Here is a 17625-nt window from a genome sequence, read left to right on the forward strand (position 1 = left end):
TGACGAGGAGCTTTTTCAACCAAACGTGGTAAATAATTCAGAGGATTGCCCATTTGTAAATCATGGTTCAATACAGTCAGAAAACTTGCAAACATTGTTTGGGTCAATGATTTTCATGTAATGATTTCATGCACTTCAAAGTGCCAGATTTAATTTTTTTCTCAAACATCTATCCATTTGAAGGATTGTGGCTGTTTTGGGATTGATTTTTTGCACCCTGAACTACTGCTCACTTTTTCCACCTTATGTGCTCCTGCAGGGAATCCTCAGGTGTAAACAGGGCCTGAATGTCCAGTTCATGTAACACATTTATGTGAAACACTGGTGGATAGTGGTACATTTCTGAGGACCAAGGATTTTGAAGATAAGTTGGATTGGTTTTCTTCCCAGAAGACAGATGTTCAATAACCTGCTAATTTCTCCTGGTTTTTGTTTGGTAAAATTGTAAGGATTTATACCAGGGATTTCAGGTGTTCATTGGAATGTGGATTTAGGTTATTTAATTCAACCAATTAACAACATGCCTGAAGAACTGTGGATCAGGAACAGGGTTTGGAAATAGTAATAGTTCACAATTACATAAAAAGTATAAGAAAATGCCTGTCTCTACATGCCCAACACAGATGCTGAACTACAGAATTGTTTTTTCTTCTCAAGTTTAGGATCAGAGAATTTTAAACCTGCTCCTGCGTTTAAGACTAATATTATGTTTCCTTTAGATAGTTAGACAATTTTGGTCATCTTCGTTGAGATTAGTCTAAGCTACAGTATACTATAGGCTTAGGACTGCACGCCACAGCCAGCGGGTCAACACCATGAAGTGAAAAGCTTGCCCTGTTTATAGTGAAAAAAGAGTTACAAAAGCCCCTGTGTGTAAAACAGCAAAATATACAGTAGAGATGATAAGCTTCTTTTGAAATATGTTGATATCTCATTCATGCTGTACTACCCGTTTAACTAATAAATGTGTAAAACAAATTGTTTAAAAATATTGCAAAGCAAAACCTTGACAAAATACAGAAAAAAATTCCCAGCGTGAATTTGGAGAAAATGTCTGTTTTTGAGCACTTACAAGAAGTGGGTAAGACTCAGGCTAATCTGCTATGAATTTGGCTGCTCTGATATGCAAAACAAGCCGTACGTTATAGTGGATATTATCACGTATATAGTGATTATTATTACTAAGAAAAGGTACAGTATCTGAATAATTCAATCGTAAACCAATCCAAGTATATTTCATAAAATGTAATTTATTGTGATTTTGTGTTATTGCATGGCTGCAAAATGTCATTAGTCATGCATCTTGTATTACATGGTGTGTGAAGCTCAGCTTGTTTGTAGTACCAGTTTTCTTCACTTTATTCCATAGTGTCTCTTAAAAGGTAAAATTCTTTAAGAACCTCTTTAGGAATTGTTTAAGACAGTTGGGTCTAAGTTCAGCAAAACACCGTAACTGAGGTGCAACTTCCAAGAAACCTTGAGATGCCAACTTTATTGGCATCACTCTATACAGCCACTCGGAATTCCTTTTCACAAATAAGAAATTTGTTTTCATTTTTCAAATTACTTTCTTGAAACCAAAATGAAGGATATGAAACAATACAAGGAGAGCGTCATTGACTTAAGACATCTATATGTGTATTTTGTTGTCTATTGAGTTGACCTTTAAGATGTAATAACCACATTAGTTGTCTTTCTGATAACTAAGTTATGCTTAATGGCAGAAGCACTGTTCAATCATCACTCAATGGAATCTAACCTTCAGTAAATCAATATTGTGACGCACGCCCTGACAGCATGATATTCCCGCTTGAGTGGAAAATAAAGATGAAAGGTAAGTAAGTATGTACATACTACATTTATCCTTGTAAACTTCAAAAACATCTTCTTAGCTTGATGCAGTGGCAAACTACTCATGGCTCAAAACTAAAATTCAAATAGCAATAATTATAAAGCTATACAAGTAGGATTCTAATTGAAATTCATTAGGTTCATTTCATTAGGTATACTTTAACCACAGATTCTAATATTTACAGTATGGCTCGGACTGGTATTTGAATTCTGAATTGAATATTCTTTAAATTATTTCATTATCCTATGTACAGTACAGTATATAGGAAAATTTGTCTCATTACATTTGCTGCCCACAAGCATAATAGTTTCATAAGCTCATCTCCATAAAATGATACAAAAACATCTCTAGAAAAATTAAAAAATCAAGGGGATTTAAGGAGAATTTGTGCATTAAACACTTATACAATGACCTTTAAAGAATCAGCTCTTTGAAATTCAAGTGTGAAAATGGATGAAAATGGTCTGTTATATCAGGGTCTCATGATAATTTGTGATGGCAATACATGTACTGTATATGATGTTCATCTCCTTACTTAAAACCTGTCTGCAAGTGAGGTATGCAAACATTACAACTGCAAGATTCTCATGGTTTCCTGTGGCAAAGTTTCATTTTGCCTCAGGCCATTCGACTTGTGAAAAATATTGAAAATGTTCCCCAGATTACTCATTTTAGCACAGTCCTCACTGAGGTTCTCCTGCAGAAATGGGTTTTCTCCCTGTGAGAAGAACAAAGTCTAGAGATTAACTACACACACTTAACAATACGTACGTAGTCTTATCCATCTGATCCTGTAAACTGTAATATGCCGTCGTATGGTTTCTAGCTAACCTCTCATGAAGGATAACTTCAAAATAAAGCCAACTTATTTGGTTCTGTTCCACTGAAAAACCAGAAGAGGGCACTATTCTTTGCACAACACAAGCTGTACTTAATGGTAATAAAAATGGGAGTATAGTATACTACAAGTGAATTTGTTTATTCTTTTCCATTAATGTAATTAGTGGAGAAGTCCTATTTTGTGAATATTAAAAATTTGAAAGTCTATGCAAACTTTGGTATTTGATACTAGTCCAGCAAAGGTGTTTTGTCTCTTGATTTATATATGCTTTTTTTTTTACAAAAGTGTCTTTCAGTTTGCTACTACCAAAAAAAAGGACTTTACTAATTATGCAACTGATTTTTGCATATAAATGCTTTTTGAATTTAAAAAAGTATATAAAAATGCAATACTATTAAAACATCCATTGCATTGTGACTTCAACAAGTTGTTGAGTTACAACTTGCATAAAGGTCAAGTCATAAACATAAGAAAGGTTGCAAATAAAAGGCAATTTAATCCAATTATTGAAAGAAGTCTGGGTATCGGCAGAAACAGGGTAGTGGTTTCCATACATTTGCAACCCTCTGGGAAAAGACAGGCCTACCTCTTCCCCTAGATTCCATTTGTGTCCTGTGGTTTGTGTTTCACTTTGTGAGATCAGTTGTGCTGATTTTGAAGTCAGTAAGAATTTTAAATACTTGAATCATCTTTTCAGAGTAAGACATTCCTTTGAAGTAAATATATTTTGTTGCTCTTCTTTAGACTAGTCCTGTTTTCATACTTGAACCAGCATCATACTGTATGCTGTATAGAACAATCGTTCTTTTTTTTTCTGTGCGTTCTGATATAATTACATTTTGACTCTGAGGAACTAAGTACTTTGAAATTTAATTCAAAAATAGGTCTGATGTAACTACTTGTTTTCTGAAAGCTGAGCCTACACATTTGTCACAAGTCTGTTTTGTCTTTCCCCCGTGGCAGTTAAGAAACACTGTTTTGCCTGATTAGTTACCCTGTACCCTGTGGCTTGTGTTGGCTTCACTTGACAAACAAATTCCCAGTCCTGTCAGACAAATCAGAAATACCTTTTTCACACAACCGCAAATAAAGAAGAATCGTCGCTTAAAGGCATAAGGTGATCTTATGATGTTGTAACAGAGAGATCCTGTTCAGTGAGTCACAGGTCTTTAATGAAGGACTTTGAGGCCCTGGTGCACTGGAAACTACAGTCACAGAAATGCTACTGCCTTTCTGTCACAAACGTTTGTTCAGGTGTCTTTCATGTTCTGTAACGTCATTCTGACTAACCCTTTTCTTCCCCAACCTTAACTGGCACACCAGTGAAAGGTAAACCGTGTGAGAGAAGGAATCCAAAAATTTGCTATTCTTTTTTTTTACCTGAAGGTACAGTTTAGCCAATATGCTAGAAAATTAGATATTCACTTAAAATGAATAAGATCAGCATCTCCCTCTGCATCACCATTTTTTGTTTGTAATATTGGAGATTGGGTTTTTGAGTTAAAAATGATAAAACTGGATGTACATAAAACCCTGCAAATCTACAATATAATGGATTCTAACTTAATGCCTTGTAAAAACACCTAAGTATCTTAAAAAAAACCTTCTTAGAGTCCTGAAGTATCTCACAAGAATAAGACTTAAATCTGAAGAATGAATTCCCTGGTCTCGAGTTGTAATTCATTATAGACTAGCCTGAATCATTTTAAAATGTAACCTCCCAATCTTTCACTGGATATACAGTGCTTTAATGTCTTTGCTTAAATGATATTAATAAATTTGAGACAATAAATGCAACATAAAAGGGGATGATGTTAAAAGCAGTTTGTTTCTTTGCATCTACCAAACAATTTTTGTATGTGAAGATAACCTTTATATTCATATTTTTCATATATGTATCAATAATACTACACATCCTACAAAACATATAACATTTACATGAATTTATCTTATGATTTTATTATATGTAGTTTAAAAAATCTGTACATTTGATTTTCTATAACATTTCGGCATTTTGTGTTCTCTTCTGTACATTATGACGTTGCTTTCCAAGTAAAGCAAAGCAAGCTGTTTGCGTAGAGGCCAGAAAAAGTAATATTTATCTTTTGCAGATCTTTAGAAATAAATATGGTTTTTCAATCAGTACTGTTAATGCATATCCCAGAATGACTGTCAAAGCCAGGTTTCCCATAAAAAGATAGAACTGTAGGGAGAAAGGAACAACAGGAAATAGCTAAGCAGTGACATCATTTAGATAAGGCAAAGAATTGACTAATCTGTAAGGCCTAATTGCAGTTAAAAATACATTTCTTAATTTATGTGGGCAAAATTAATTTGTTGCAATTCCAAAGAAGCAACTGATGCTTCTTTTAGCATTAGGAAACAAAATTTGCCTTGAAAGCTTTAAAAAATAGGTATATACTGTATAATTGCTGTTTTTTTCCCAGAGAGAGTTTAGCATGAACATACAGTACTACTCATTTAACATTTTAACATTAAATATGGTAACATTTGATTGATGTTTACCAATTACCAATCCTATAATGGTAATCCTAACAATTAAATTATGGTGCTTTTGAGGGAATGAGTCTTCTCTTTCAAGTAGCAGATCAAAACAAAATCTAATACTTACAAAGTTCATGTCAGTATAATGAATTGAAGTCTCTTGCTTTCCATTATATAGAATAATAAGAACAGGATGAATCATGTAGCAAGCAAAACTGATATTTGAAAATGGGATCCAGATATTCAATGAAAGAAATGTATTGATAAAACCTTTTAAGGAAAAAAAAAGATGTTAAAAAAGGTCCATACTAAATATATAAAAATATCCTTAATTGCAACAAACTCTTTGGTTTTGTTATAGACCATATATATTAAAAATATATAGGAATATTAGCTAAAAATACGGAAGTATAGAAAAGTAAAACATTAGGGTAAATTTCAAATGTCAGCTACAGAACAGCTTTTTTCCTGTTGGATTACTAAATTTAACTAACAGCTACAATCCACATATGAATAATCTTACTTTCACTTCCCTGACTGCTGAAGAGCAGAATATAATCAGCTGGAGGTGAAACAACCAGCTAGAACTGAAGTGAAATTGAATGAATAGATTTCTCCAATGAATACATTTCTGTGGTGCTATAAAGAAAAATGTATCTAGGCCAAGTTTTCACTTTGAGCTAAAGTGTGTAAATACTGTAGCTGTTTTGCTCTGCAACAGTCAACATACAGTAATAGTAAAGCATTCTCTCTTAAAGAAATTTACCTCCATATCCTTCCTCACAGGCGAGTATTATCCAGGCCACAGCTGCCGCCCAAACAGTGCGATGCAAGCCCTGATACACAGCATGAGCTCCTGAGGGGTACTGAGGCACCTCTTGTAAAATATATGCCATTGCAACCAACAAAGCCATCACAGTGAAGGTGGTAATCCATCCAAGAGCAGCTTGCCACTGAAAAGTGAAAAGAAGCTTTTAGAGGATTCAGTTACTAACATCAAAACCTGACTAGGAATGCCTCCAGCAGCTAAACTAGTGTTCAATATCTTTTTAAGTAGTGTTTTTAAACTCAGTGCTTGTGATATACTGTGTTTCCAATTTGTGTTCACTTTGTGGTCTTTATTACTTCACTACAGCATCTTAAATTTCTAACCACTGTATTTGAGATAAGTATTTTACTGGAGTAATGAGCATTGCAGAGTAGCCCTAACCCCTGCCCCACAATGCTGACCATTTTCTTTAACTTCTTATGTCATAAACTGTTCATTGCTATGAGTGGCTTTTAATATAAGACTGGGTTCAGCCCTCAAACATCAGAACTAAGGAACTCTGTGCAAAAGGAACTCTGATCCCCTGAGTGAATGCTGTGTGTCTAGTCTTCTTGATGTTGTGCAGGTGAGGATACACAGTACATATTATAATACAAAGTACAGTATTTAACCCCTTTACTTTGTGGTGACAAGTAAAATTATTCATCTTACACCTCACCAAGCTTTGAAATTCTGATCTTCTTACCCGATGTTCTAAAATATGACCATTTTTAGTCTTCATGAATATTCCTAAAATAATCCCCACCACATATGGACCATATCTTGCATATGGCTTGTTGTAATAGTATTGAAAGTAGGTCTCGTATGCCCTGAAAGAGATAGGTAATATGTTCATGAGCAAAGTATTTACTGTGTTTTAATTTGTCAATTATTGGTGTGCATTTGAAGTAAATCTTCATTATAATGTACAAGTAACCACATTATGAGTTACAATGTAACTAAAATGGCAATTCATGTTACAAGAGTCATATTGGAAATGAATGATTTACATAAGAAACTAGCACTGGTAAGTGTGGGCCAGCAAGCTCATAAAAATGGAAAAAAAGGTAAAATGGCAGAATATCCATGAGAATTTTCAGTGCTGCCTTTTGAGTATAATGCTCACAACAGAGCAGTCAGGAAAACAGCACTCTTCAAGTTTTTCATTCAGTCAGGCTTCAGACGACACCTTCGGGTTTTAATTATCTGCAAATTCACAAATTAACTTCATTCACAGCAGCTTGATCAACTTGTGACTTCCTCTACATCACACCAAATCACCAGGATTACATAGGAGTTCCAGAAAATGGTTGATGATTGGCTTGATCATGTTTGCTGATGAATGAGTACAGAACATCGTGAATGGTATCCCTGATCTCTCCATTACATTGAATCGTGTTTGATTTTTAGATCTCAGGGCAAAATATCTAATTTCCTCTGAGTCATCTCTATTTCTATCATTCGCTGAAACCAGGTAGGAAAGAAAATTGTCTTCATCGTCACTGAAGAATGGGAGCAGCTGACAGCTTGATTCCTTCAGTTTGTGCTAATCTTAAGCACTGATGTTTTGAGTTGCCTGTTATGCACAAAAAGAAACATTGTCCTGGGAAGTACCCATCTTTCTTATTATCTGATTTATCTTCAGTGCCTTTATGAAAGTCTTGACAAGGGTGGTAATGTCGTCTACAATGCCTGCACCTTAGAATCTGGACCTGTTCTGATGTCCAAATAAAAGGGACTTAGGTCCATTTTTTAATTTAGCTGGCCAATTTGCCATTGTTAAGTATTTTTGTGTCTCCATCATCAAAATATTTGCTGTTATACTTCAGGAGGATAATCACCTTCATTTATCAAAAATTGGAAAATGGCCTATCTCAGGTTTTGTAGAGACCCATGTTTTTTTAGAAAGGAGCCTCTTTACAGCAATTGACTTTCAGCTAAGACCAGATACAGGACTGTTTGACTCGAAAGTCTATGTGATCCAGTGAGCCAACTGAATTGAATTAAAGAATATTGCTGGCACTTATTAAAGAATAAGTGACATTTATTGACCCACACTTGTAGAACATGAAAAAAAAAGAATAATAAATAAATAAATGATGTTATCGCTATTTCATTATATATGCTTACAGTGTTGTTGGTTGATGTACTGGTAATTGCAAAAAAGCTGTCAGCAATGCACTGATGAGACAGGATATTAGAAGGAAAATGCTTGCTACTGCAATCATAGCATATTTGTTCCTGAAAAAAAGAACAAGGAAAACAGAAAAGAAAATATAAGACAATTACTTTTCGGTATCTGAATTTTAATAAGATACAAAAAGATTGTAAAACCAAAATACAAGCCTTAATCTTTTTTACAGATCTGTGAATCTACACCTACCTTCTGTAGAGCAAGACTAACAAAGGAGTTGAGATATAGAACTGAAAGTCCACAGACAGGTACCATGTCCAAGGGGTGCACTTCAAAAGAAGCAAATTCAGATAGTAAGACTGAAACAGTAAAGGAGGGTACACCATTTCTTGTATCTACTAGTTAATAAAGAAACTTTTCTAGTTCAGCATCTTCACTAGTATTTATGTGGACAGATTACTACAACACAGAAAAGCTATTTGTTTTAAGTATTTAGATTCATTGACCATATTGGAAGACATATTATGCAGGTTAAGTATTCTGAGCCAGAAACAAATTGGCTGTGTAAACCTAGCAACCAGCTTTTTATCTGCAATGATATGCCTTTGATGGAAAGGACATGCTTTCTTAATGCAAAGAAAAGAAACATTGAGAGAGAGCCTACCATGTCAGCTGTTGTGAACAAATTGTTTATTAGCAGTACATTTGACCACCAGTATCTTTTACAGTTCTCTATCCCAGACTCCACAATGAACCAGAAAGAGCCTTTGGGGATGACCGAGAACAGTCCAATGACCAGGCACACTGTGTAAAGATGAAGGGGTTGAATCCTTCAAAACAAAATAGGACATATTGATTGCGACATTACTTGGTGTTAGGACCCAGTGAACTTCAGTGGTAAGATAGAATAACTCGACAAACACAGCATACTGATGTCAGATTAGCCACAGTGCCTGTAGCAGTTTAAATTTGACAACAGCATTTATTCTAATACAGTATCCTTCTTATTAAATTCGGAAAACTAGGTTTTATTTTTTTTACAAGTAAACATCAATAAAACACATTTTTATTCTTTAAGGTAAGTTTGACATTCTAATTCTGTTTACTTGCTCTGGCTGACTGAACGAGAACTGGAACTCAACATTATTTTTTTAAGTAACTGTTTTTCTCTATTATGATATTCCAAAACCTACAAATGTCCTGTTTAACTTTATTCTGTCACGTTGCAATCCAGATGCATTACAGATATTGCAATACACATGTCAAGATTCTTGACATATTCTGGTACATTTGAACAATAAAGAATAGATTCAATTGAATTAGTTATGTTTAAACACAATTTAAAATGTCTTTCTATTGTACATTTAGATTACTATATTATAGGACACCGGACAAGAAGCAAGTGAAAGAAATATATTTAAATTATAAAGTTCCAAAAGCATACCTTTTAAATCTTTTAAACAAATAATTAACAACAAGCCACATGCTGATTTTATCATCTGCTTTCTGAATGAAACTGAACAGGGATTTCACGCTGAGGAGACCACTGTGAAAAAGATTAAAAGGGTAAACTATTAAGAGAGAAAAGTGGTGTGTGTCTTCATTTTGAATCTTAAACTGATTCATCCAGAGCATAAAACTGCTTACCCCACAAGCAGAAAGGTATCCACAGCTAAATAGACAGGCCCACTGTATGCAAAGATATACAATGGATTATTCTCTACTGTCTCTTTCCATCTCTTTTCATTGTCTGTGAAAAAAATTAATCGGATTTTAATTATTATTATCACAAAATATGAATTTCTTGCAACATAATATTTTTTTTTTAAGTAACCTTTAAATCATGTGGAAAATAAAAGGTGAAGAGAAGGCAAATGCTTTCAATAACAGCTATCTACAACAATATCAAATATCAATATTATCTGTCTTTCCTTTACCAGAAAGCTACTTATTCCTGGAAAGAAGTTCACACTAATCTGTAACCTAGGAACAAGTAATAGGTTTATTCCATGCTGAAGAAAGCTCCACGGCCGAAACCTTATGTTTTCTTTCTTCTCTTTTCAGCATGGAATAAACCTATTACTTCCTTTGCAGCCTACGCATGCTGACACAGCTACCCACCTGAACTACAATCTGTAACCTATCCTAGAAGCCCAGGTTGCAAGGTGGAATGACACCCTGGACAGTATGCCAGTCCATCGCAGGGAGCACACGCCCACAATTCAGATACACCAATTCAGCATGTCTTTGGAAGGTGGGAGGAAAACGGCCAGAGACGATTCTGAGAACATGCAAACTCTGCACAGAAGACAGAGTTGTGAGGCATCTGCCCTACCCACCACACCACACCGCCCTAACCAACACAATTAATGATGAGAAAGGTGTCTAGATCACCAGACGTTTTCTACCTATGACATACTGTACATCTAATCCATTACAATTTTACACAGCCCTTCCTCTCTCTCAACACTCTTCCTTATATGTATTTGCTGTTTTTATTCTTTCAATATTGATAAAACCAGATCCAAGGCCTTGTGCTGTCCCAACTTATTGCACACCTTGCAGGGCTTCCTGCCTTACCTCTACAGCTTGTTCAAACCCCTGCTGCTGGTCTCAGGCTCACTCGGCCTCTCTAAATCCACCCCTACCCCTTATCAACATACAGTAATAGAACTCACTTCTATACAAAGAGTACCTTTACACAAAGTGAACTCCCCAGGACTTTTTAAAAAACATCCTGGTGGAATTCTAAGAAACCAAAGGAGCAGGATAGGCAGGTTGGCTTTCTCTCTTTTGTATCCTTTTTTCAAGTCCTTCACTTCACGTCCCTTGTTATAACCCACTGTTCATCGTACCTTTTCCTCCAACCTCCAGAGCCTTTTCCCTTTCTACACTTGTTCTTACCTTCTGCATTATTCCTCTACTGAATGAGTACTGACTCTTTCCTCCCTTCTGTCTTTGGAAATCCATTCTGATAATCTTGTAATTAGAATACTATTAAACTTACCAACTCTCCTAATTTTTAAAGGGCTGTCCTTAATTGATGTGATATCTGTGTCAAGAAGCCCTTTGATGAGGGATGGATGCCTCAGTGCCTCCATAATGCTAGTGGTTTGAAATGATGTTTTGTTCTGTTTTCCTCAATAAACTTACTTAATAGCTTCGTTTTAACCAAGAAGAACATCCTATTTCTGCACCCTCACCCAATTCTTGTAGTTTAATTTATGGGGGACAGGCACATTTAAAAATGGCCGACATCTGATTTCTCTTACTGAATCTCATTTATTATTGTGCATTGCGAGGTCTTTACATTACTGCACCTAAGTTGTTCCAAGCGCTTAGCTGGATGGTGTGTCCAGAAATGATCCAAAGAAGACTCAATATCCGTATCCCATTTAAAGACGAGTAATTTTCACTTGCACTTTCTGTAGTCCACACCCCTGCTGCACACTTCTGCAGTGAGAAAGCTTGCAAGACATTATACAAGTAGCCTTGTATGAGGAAGGAAAGAGTAGTTTTTGAAAATGGAAGAGAAAGAGAAATAAAACAGATTAAACTTCTTATAACACTGTACACTATACAAAGTAAATTGCTAAAAAACCTGACTATAACATAGCCATTGCATTTTCATAGCCTTAAATACAACTCATAATGTTCTCATACCAATTCAAATTCAAGTGGATCAATTTAGTAGCACAAAAACAGGAAAAATAAGACTAACTCAGCACATCTATTCTTCTGAAGTTTTTACATGTACTATATCTGTATAAATCTTATGTACTGCAGCAACACCTGTATACTGCCTATATCTCTTTATTGTTATTTACTTAACTTGGAGATATTGTTTATAAACAGAATCTCACCGTAGCATTGTTCTAAAATGTATGAAAAAGAATGCAAAGTTCTTAAAACCTATTTGAATAACAAACAGAGAGGATAAGCATAATAATAATGTCCATACTCTTCTTGCTGTTTTCTTCTTTTACATCACTGCATTCTGCTTTTGGGTTTCCTCTAACCGTGGAATGGTCTTCTTCGTTCTTGTGAGCCTCGACTTTGAGGAGGGTGCCATAGTCATTGGGACTGCAGTGTAAGCTGGAGGCATCGCTGGGGACAGCCTCTTTCTCATGTTTCCATTTGATAACAGCAATATATATGGTGGCAGCAAGAGGTACTGCAATTAACAAACAGCATACGAACCTGCAAGAAGTGTTGAAACAATGAAATGAAGAAATATTGCCATATGTTTTTTTTCTAAAGGATACAAAGAAAAAACAGGAGTCATTTCTCAAATGTGCATGTTTTTTTTCTATCATATATATATAGTATTATGATGTTCTTGTTGACCAATCAGATTTCTGGGTAGTTTGTCCTAGAGTCTACATGAGCCCAACTAAGAGAAGATAACTGCCGAAACAGAACTAAATTTCAAAAGCAAAGGATTTACAAATTTGAACAGACAGCTGACAAAACTTTAATTAAATAATAATAATAATTCACGTAGTATGAATACACTTATACAGCACTTTTTTTTCTGGACACTCCACTCGAAGAGCTTTACAGGTAATGAAGGCTCCCTTCCACCACCAATGTGTAACCCCCACCTGGAGGATGTGATGGCAGCCATAGTGCATCACCACACAGCTATCAGTGGGGAGGAGAACAGATTGATGAAGCCAATTCAGAGACAGGGATTATTAGGAGGCCATGATTGGTAAAGGCCTATGAGAAATTTGGCCAGGATGCCAGTGTCAAACCCCAACTCTTTTTGAGAAACCTGGGATTTTTAATGACCACAGTGAGTCAGAACCTCAGTTTTACGTCTCATCTGAAGGACGGCACTTTTTACACTATAGTGTTTATACTGGATCATGAGGACCCACACAGGCTACAGGGTGAGCACCCCTTACTGGCTCCACTAACAGGTATCCAAGAAGCAACCTTAGTTTTTCCCAGGAGTTCTCCCATCCAGGTACTGGCCAGGCTCAGCACCTGCTTAACTTCAGTGGGCTGCCAGTTGTGAGTTGCAGGGTGATAAAGCTGCTGGCAACATCTTTATGGTTCTGCTAGCTCTAATATAAGCTGATATACAGGGAGGTGGCTTTAAATATTGATAATGGTCATTTAAATACTCAAGGTTATACTACTTCACAGACATTTATGTAAACGCACACAGGTGTTTACAGTAGTTGTTCCACATCCAACCAATGCTTACAGACAAATGATAGCAGAGGAGTCTGGGGACACGTTTTCACTTAGGCATTGTATCATGTAGATGCCTTGCGTAGAGTCCAGAAGAAACATTGATGGATAAGGGGGTACAAGTGATTTATTCTTATACTGGAAGGCTTCTGCCAATAGAAAAATACAGAGAAAGAAAAATAAATACAGCATGTTACTTCTTAATGTAACAATATTGTTTTGGCAAGGAAAATTGCCATAGTAAGAAAAACAAAGGAAATAAAATGAAAACAAAATTGGTGTTTAACCTTAACTTTCCTTGTGTTAAAAAGTACTGGAAAGTACTTTTATTACAACACTTCTTGCTAGTATATAGCAATAGTTTTGTACAACATTATAACATTCCCTGGGATGGGTTAATGATAGTACACATTTCTTCAGTAGGCATACAGGCTTTTAAATGATTTTATATGAGGCATGGTTTCAAAAGTCACCAAGGAGTCCCCATCATATGGTAAACTGACACCTGTGATATGCCTGGCTCCTGTGAGCATGGCATGTGCTCTCAGTGAGAGCTGCATCACTCCTTCATCTAATGCCTTTCTCTGGTGTTTGCCCTGTGGGGACTGTAGTGTGAAAACAAAAGGACAATGGAGGTACATGTTTCAGTGGATGTACTCATCATTCACATCATTCCCACACTTGCACAAGGATTGGACAGATGCATAAGGCTGAATAACCATTGACAATCCCGGTATCTGGCGATGTAGAAATAAAAACATATTTGGGAATGGAAGTCTTCAAATCACAAAAAAATTTGAGGAATCCAGGGACAGAAGTAGGCTCTTCCCAGGTTTCTTTTGCATTGGTATGTGAGGAATATGAACAGAAGACCACAAAAGCATTTCTGTCCAGGTTTCAGACATTGTAGCAACACGTGTATTCAATATAATACAACTGGCTGAGATACTTTGTTTCCTATATTTATTGATGTATCAGAGTGAAAAATGACTGTATGCTGTTTTTTGCAAAAAAAAAATCTTTGTCTTTCTTATTAACTGTTTTCTAATATATTATAATGTCATTCCAGGTTATTAAGTAAGTTAAGACAACACACTCACCATAAACAACTAAAGTTTGCACTTCAGCCTCACTGCAGGAATCTGGGACACATATGCCAACAAAGTACTTTGTTTGTTCCTGTGAAAACAGATTATTAGAATTACTCCATACGGGTAAGTAAAATAGTTTAGCCACTTTAGAACAACCAAATCACTGTATTATGAGATTCAACAAGTGAATAGCAAATAAATGTGGTGAGAGGAAACCTAAAAAAACATTTTATTTATATATTACAATATTATTTATATTGTGTCTGGTTGTAGTAAACGGAAAAAAAGAATATACACTAGTATGACATGTCGTGCACTTTGTGTGGTCTTTCTGCATCAAATGTATTAGGTACTTTATACAGTATATAACATTTATAGTAATATACAATTAAATAAAGCAATTTTTATATTACAAGCAAATATGATATCAAACTTTTTGTTGGGTTATCTTGATTATATTACTGTCACTTAAAATGTAAATAGAACAGGTATTTGTAAGGCAAATATTTACAATGCATTAAATCTAGACACTCTGGTCTTGTAAAACATACTCTTTGCTCTTTAATGTACATTGGGGAACAGACAATTAACCAAAACAGATTTTTAACAGTTCACTTTACAGATGGCATGGTCTCTAAAATTGTCAATTAAAAATAGAAGATGCAAATTTACAAATTACATTTGCATCTGGTCAGTTGAAATCATTATATCTGTGATAACATGATCAAATCTGCTCATGTTGGTTGCTTTTCCAAATAGTGTTGGTTGGTTTTGTTTTATTCATTTCATAGTTTGAAGCCAGATTTCCTTAGTGTTTTCTTTGTAGCAACATTATATTAATTCATATGATGCTTTTTATTTGACTTACAGTATTACCTGCTTCAAAATGACTTGGCAGTATTGTCCACTAAAATTGTGTGCTTGGGCTAACAAGCACTCACGAGCGGAGCCTGGCCTGTTGATGTTCCCACCTGTAAAGTCACTTCCAATTTTGCCAAATGCATCATACACTGCAAAGACATACAATAAATGTAAATTGTAATAATATTAAAAAGTAATATCCACCACTATTCCATTATCCATTATTGCTGAGCCACATACTGTAGGATGATTGTAGCATGGTAAAACCTTTCCGGGATGTCTAGGATGAAAGGATTCACTAACAGCACATACTGTAACTACTCTCTACCTGGACAATAAAGAAAGAGACCATTTAAAATCAAATTTGAAACTCTAATTTTTGGAGCATCTGGAGAAACTGGATATTTCCAATCAGAATTATCTGTAAAAAAACAAAACCAGCAAAACCGCTAGTAAACATGAGCAAAATAGGCAACAAAAAAGTTTCAGTATTATTAATTTTGGTTGAATATCAAAACAAATCTCATTCCTGTTTTTGTTCATATTTAATTTACCTCATTCTGCTGTCATACTTTGATCATGTTCTAAAATTAATGTTGTGTTAACACACACAGGGGATGGATCCCTGGAAGGTTCTAGCAAAAGGTGTCTTTTGTATAATGCAAATGTGTTTGCTTACCTACAGAAATGAGAAAATACGGCTATAAGACAATAATTGCTTTAAACCAAAACTAGTTGCTGATCTCTTTCCTACAGTAAATTGAATAAAATTAATGTCACATGCTGTATAGTAAAATGGAACTCAAAATATGCTATACATAGTAGAATTTTTAATCTTCAGTTATTTCTATTCTTCATTCCATTTTTATGCTACTCCATTTAATCGTATTCCAGAAACCAATACTAAATAAAAATAATCAGATTATCATATTTGCACTTTCTATCAGGACAAGAAAGAATTGGCATACATTTCCAAACAGGTGTTATTCTAGCATTAAATAAAAATAGAATATACTTACTCAAAACAGCATATTCACTAGGCTTTGCTTTATTAAGGTCCAGAACAAATTTAGTGGTGTCCTGCATGCATTTATTTGAAACATTTCCATTAAATGCATAGCAGAAGAAGATGAAATAAAGGAAAATGAAACACCTCACAGACAACATTTTGGTGAGAGGCATTTTAATGAATTGTGTGCTTTAAATAATGTTGGGAAAAATCATGTGACCTTGAACATAGTAATGAGTTTGGTCACACATACTACAGTTACCAGTACTAATACTTGTAAAAATTGCTCATGTGTGATTGTAGAAGGAGCTTTCGTCATTATGAAAGTAATATGCAGTCCTTTTTTCACAAGAAGATCAGAGCTTTGCTAGGGCTCTGATTTCGACACCTTTCTCAGTTTTCTCCACCTAATTGTAAAATGCTGTAATTAGAATTCTTAACCTTATCTCTTCTTAATTAAACCATGAATACCTTTCAAAGAAAAAAGAAGAAATTTTCTTTCTACTTAAATATTCCTTAAAGAAAATAGATTAATTCATTATTTCAGAAAGAAAAATGGGAAGAAACAGAAAAATTACTGAACTACTGTACATATTTTTATTGGACAAAAATAATTTTAGTAGAAGATAACTATTTCTCACTTAATCTAATGAATAATTAAAATGCATGCAGTACTAAGAAAAAAAACCTTTGGGGTTTAATTATTGATTTACATTAAATGTTTTAAACAGAAATTCTGCATTAAACAGGAATGGGTTATCAGATCAATGCACTAATAAGTGCCCCATTTTGGCCATTCACTTAAGTGAATAAAAAAACTAAATGTAATCAAGATAATTATTAAACATTTTTCAAAGTTTGAGCAAAAAAACAAGTATCAGTTAAGACGACTTCATAGAAATGTACATTTTAAGGCAGAATTTGGCTGAACTGAATTCAGAAAATCCAGAATAAATTAATCAGGTAAGAAACTGGTAGCACATAAGAGATAAAAAATAAAAAAAGGACCTGTGACTAAAATGTAATTCACCCAAGAATCATAAATGGAACTTTTATCAGTAAGGCTACTGATGGGCAGCTTCAAATCTCAAAAGTTAATTTATCTCTTGATTTTTTCTTTTTAATTGTAGTGTGCTCTCACGAGGCACCAGTTCTGTAGGGATTTGGGCATTTACTGGGACAATTATTAATTGTAGCAGTAAATCACAAAATTGATTCTTTTAATGGCTTTAGAATCCAACCTTGCGATATAACTCAAACAACACACACACAGGTACTAATACACGAGGATACATTTATTAATACATAGAATATGCATGTAA

General features: G+C 34.8%; 1 protein-coding gene across 1 annotated transcript; it reads right to left on the reverse strand.

Moving 5' to 3' along the window:
* Positions 1-4791: 4791 nt before the first annotated feature.
* oacyl (O-acyltransferase like) lies at positions 4792-16380 on the reverse strand. The gene is made up of 15 exons (XM_088912175.1): positions 16314-16380; positions 15310-15443; positions 14443-14521; positions 13356-13491; positions 12102-12340; positions 11461-11631; positions 9788-9890; positions 9585-9686; positions 8805-8970; positions 8390-8469; positions 8137-8247; positions 6713-6836; positions 5965-6151; positions 5326-5468; positions 4792-4896 (listed from the first exon to the last, which is right to left on the reverse strand). Exons 1-15 carry the CDS (start codon positions 16378-16380, stop codon positions 4792-4794), a joined length of 1947 nt encoding a protein of 648 aa, XP_088768301.1.
* Between the last annotated feature and the right edge of the window lie 1245 nt (positions 16381-17625).

This window comes from Atractosteus spatula, chromosome 3, assembly GCF_055471065.1.
Source record: "Atractosteus spatula isolate fAtrSpa1 chromosome 3, fAtrSpa1.hap1, whole genome shotgun sequence".
In the NCBI taxonomy this organism is placed as follows: Eukaryota; Metazoa; Chordata; class Actinopteri; order Semionotiformes; family Lepisosteidae; genus Atractosteus; species Atractosteus spatula.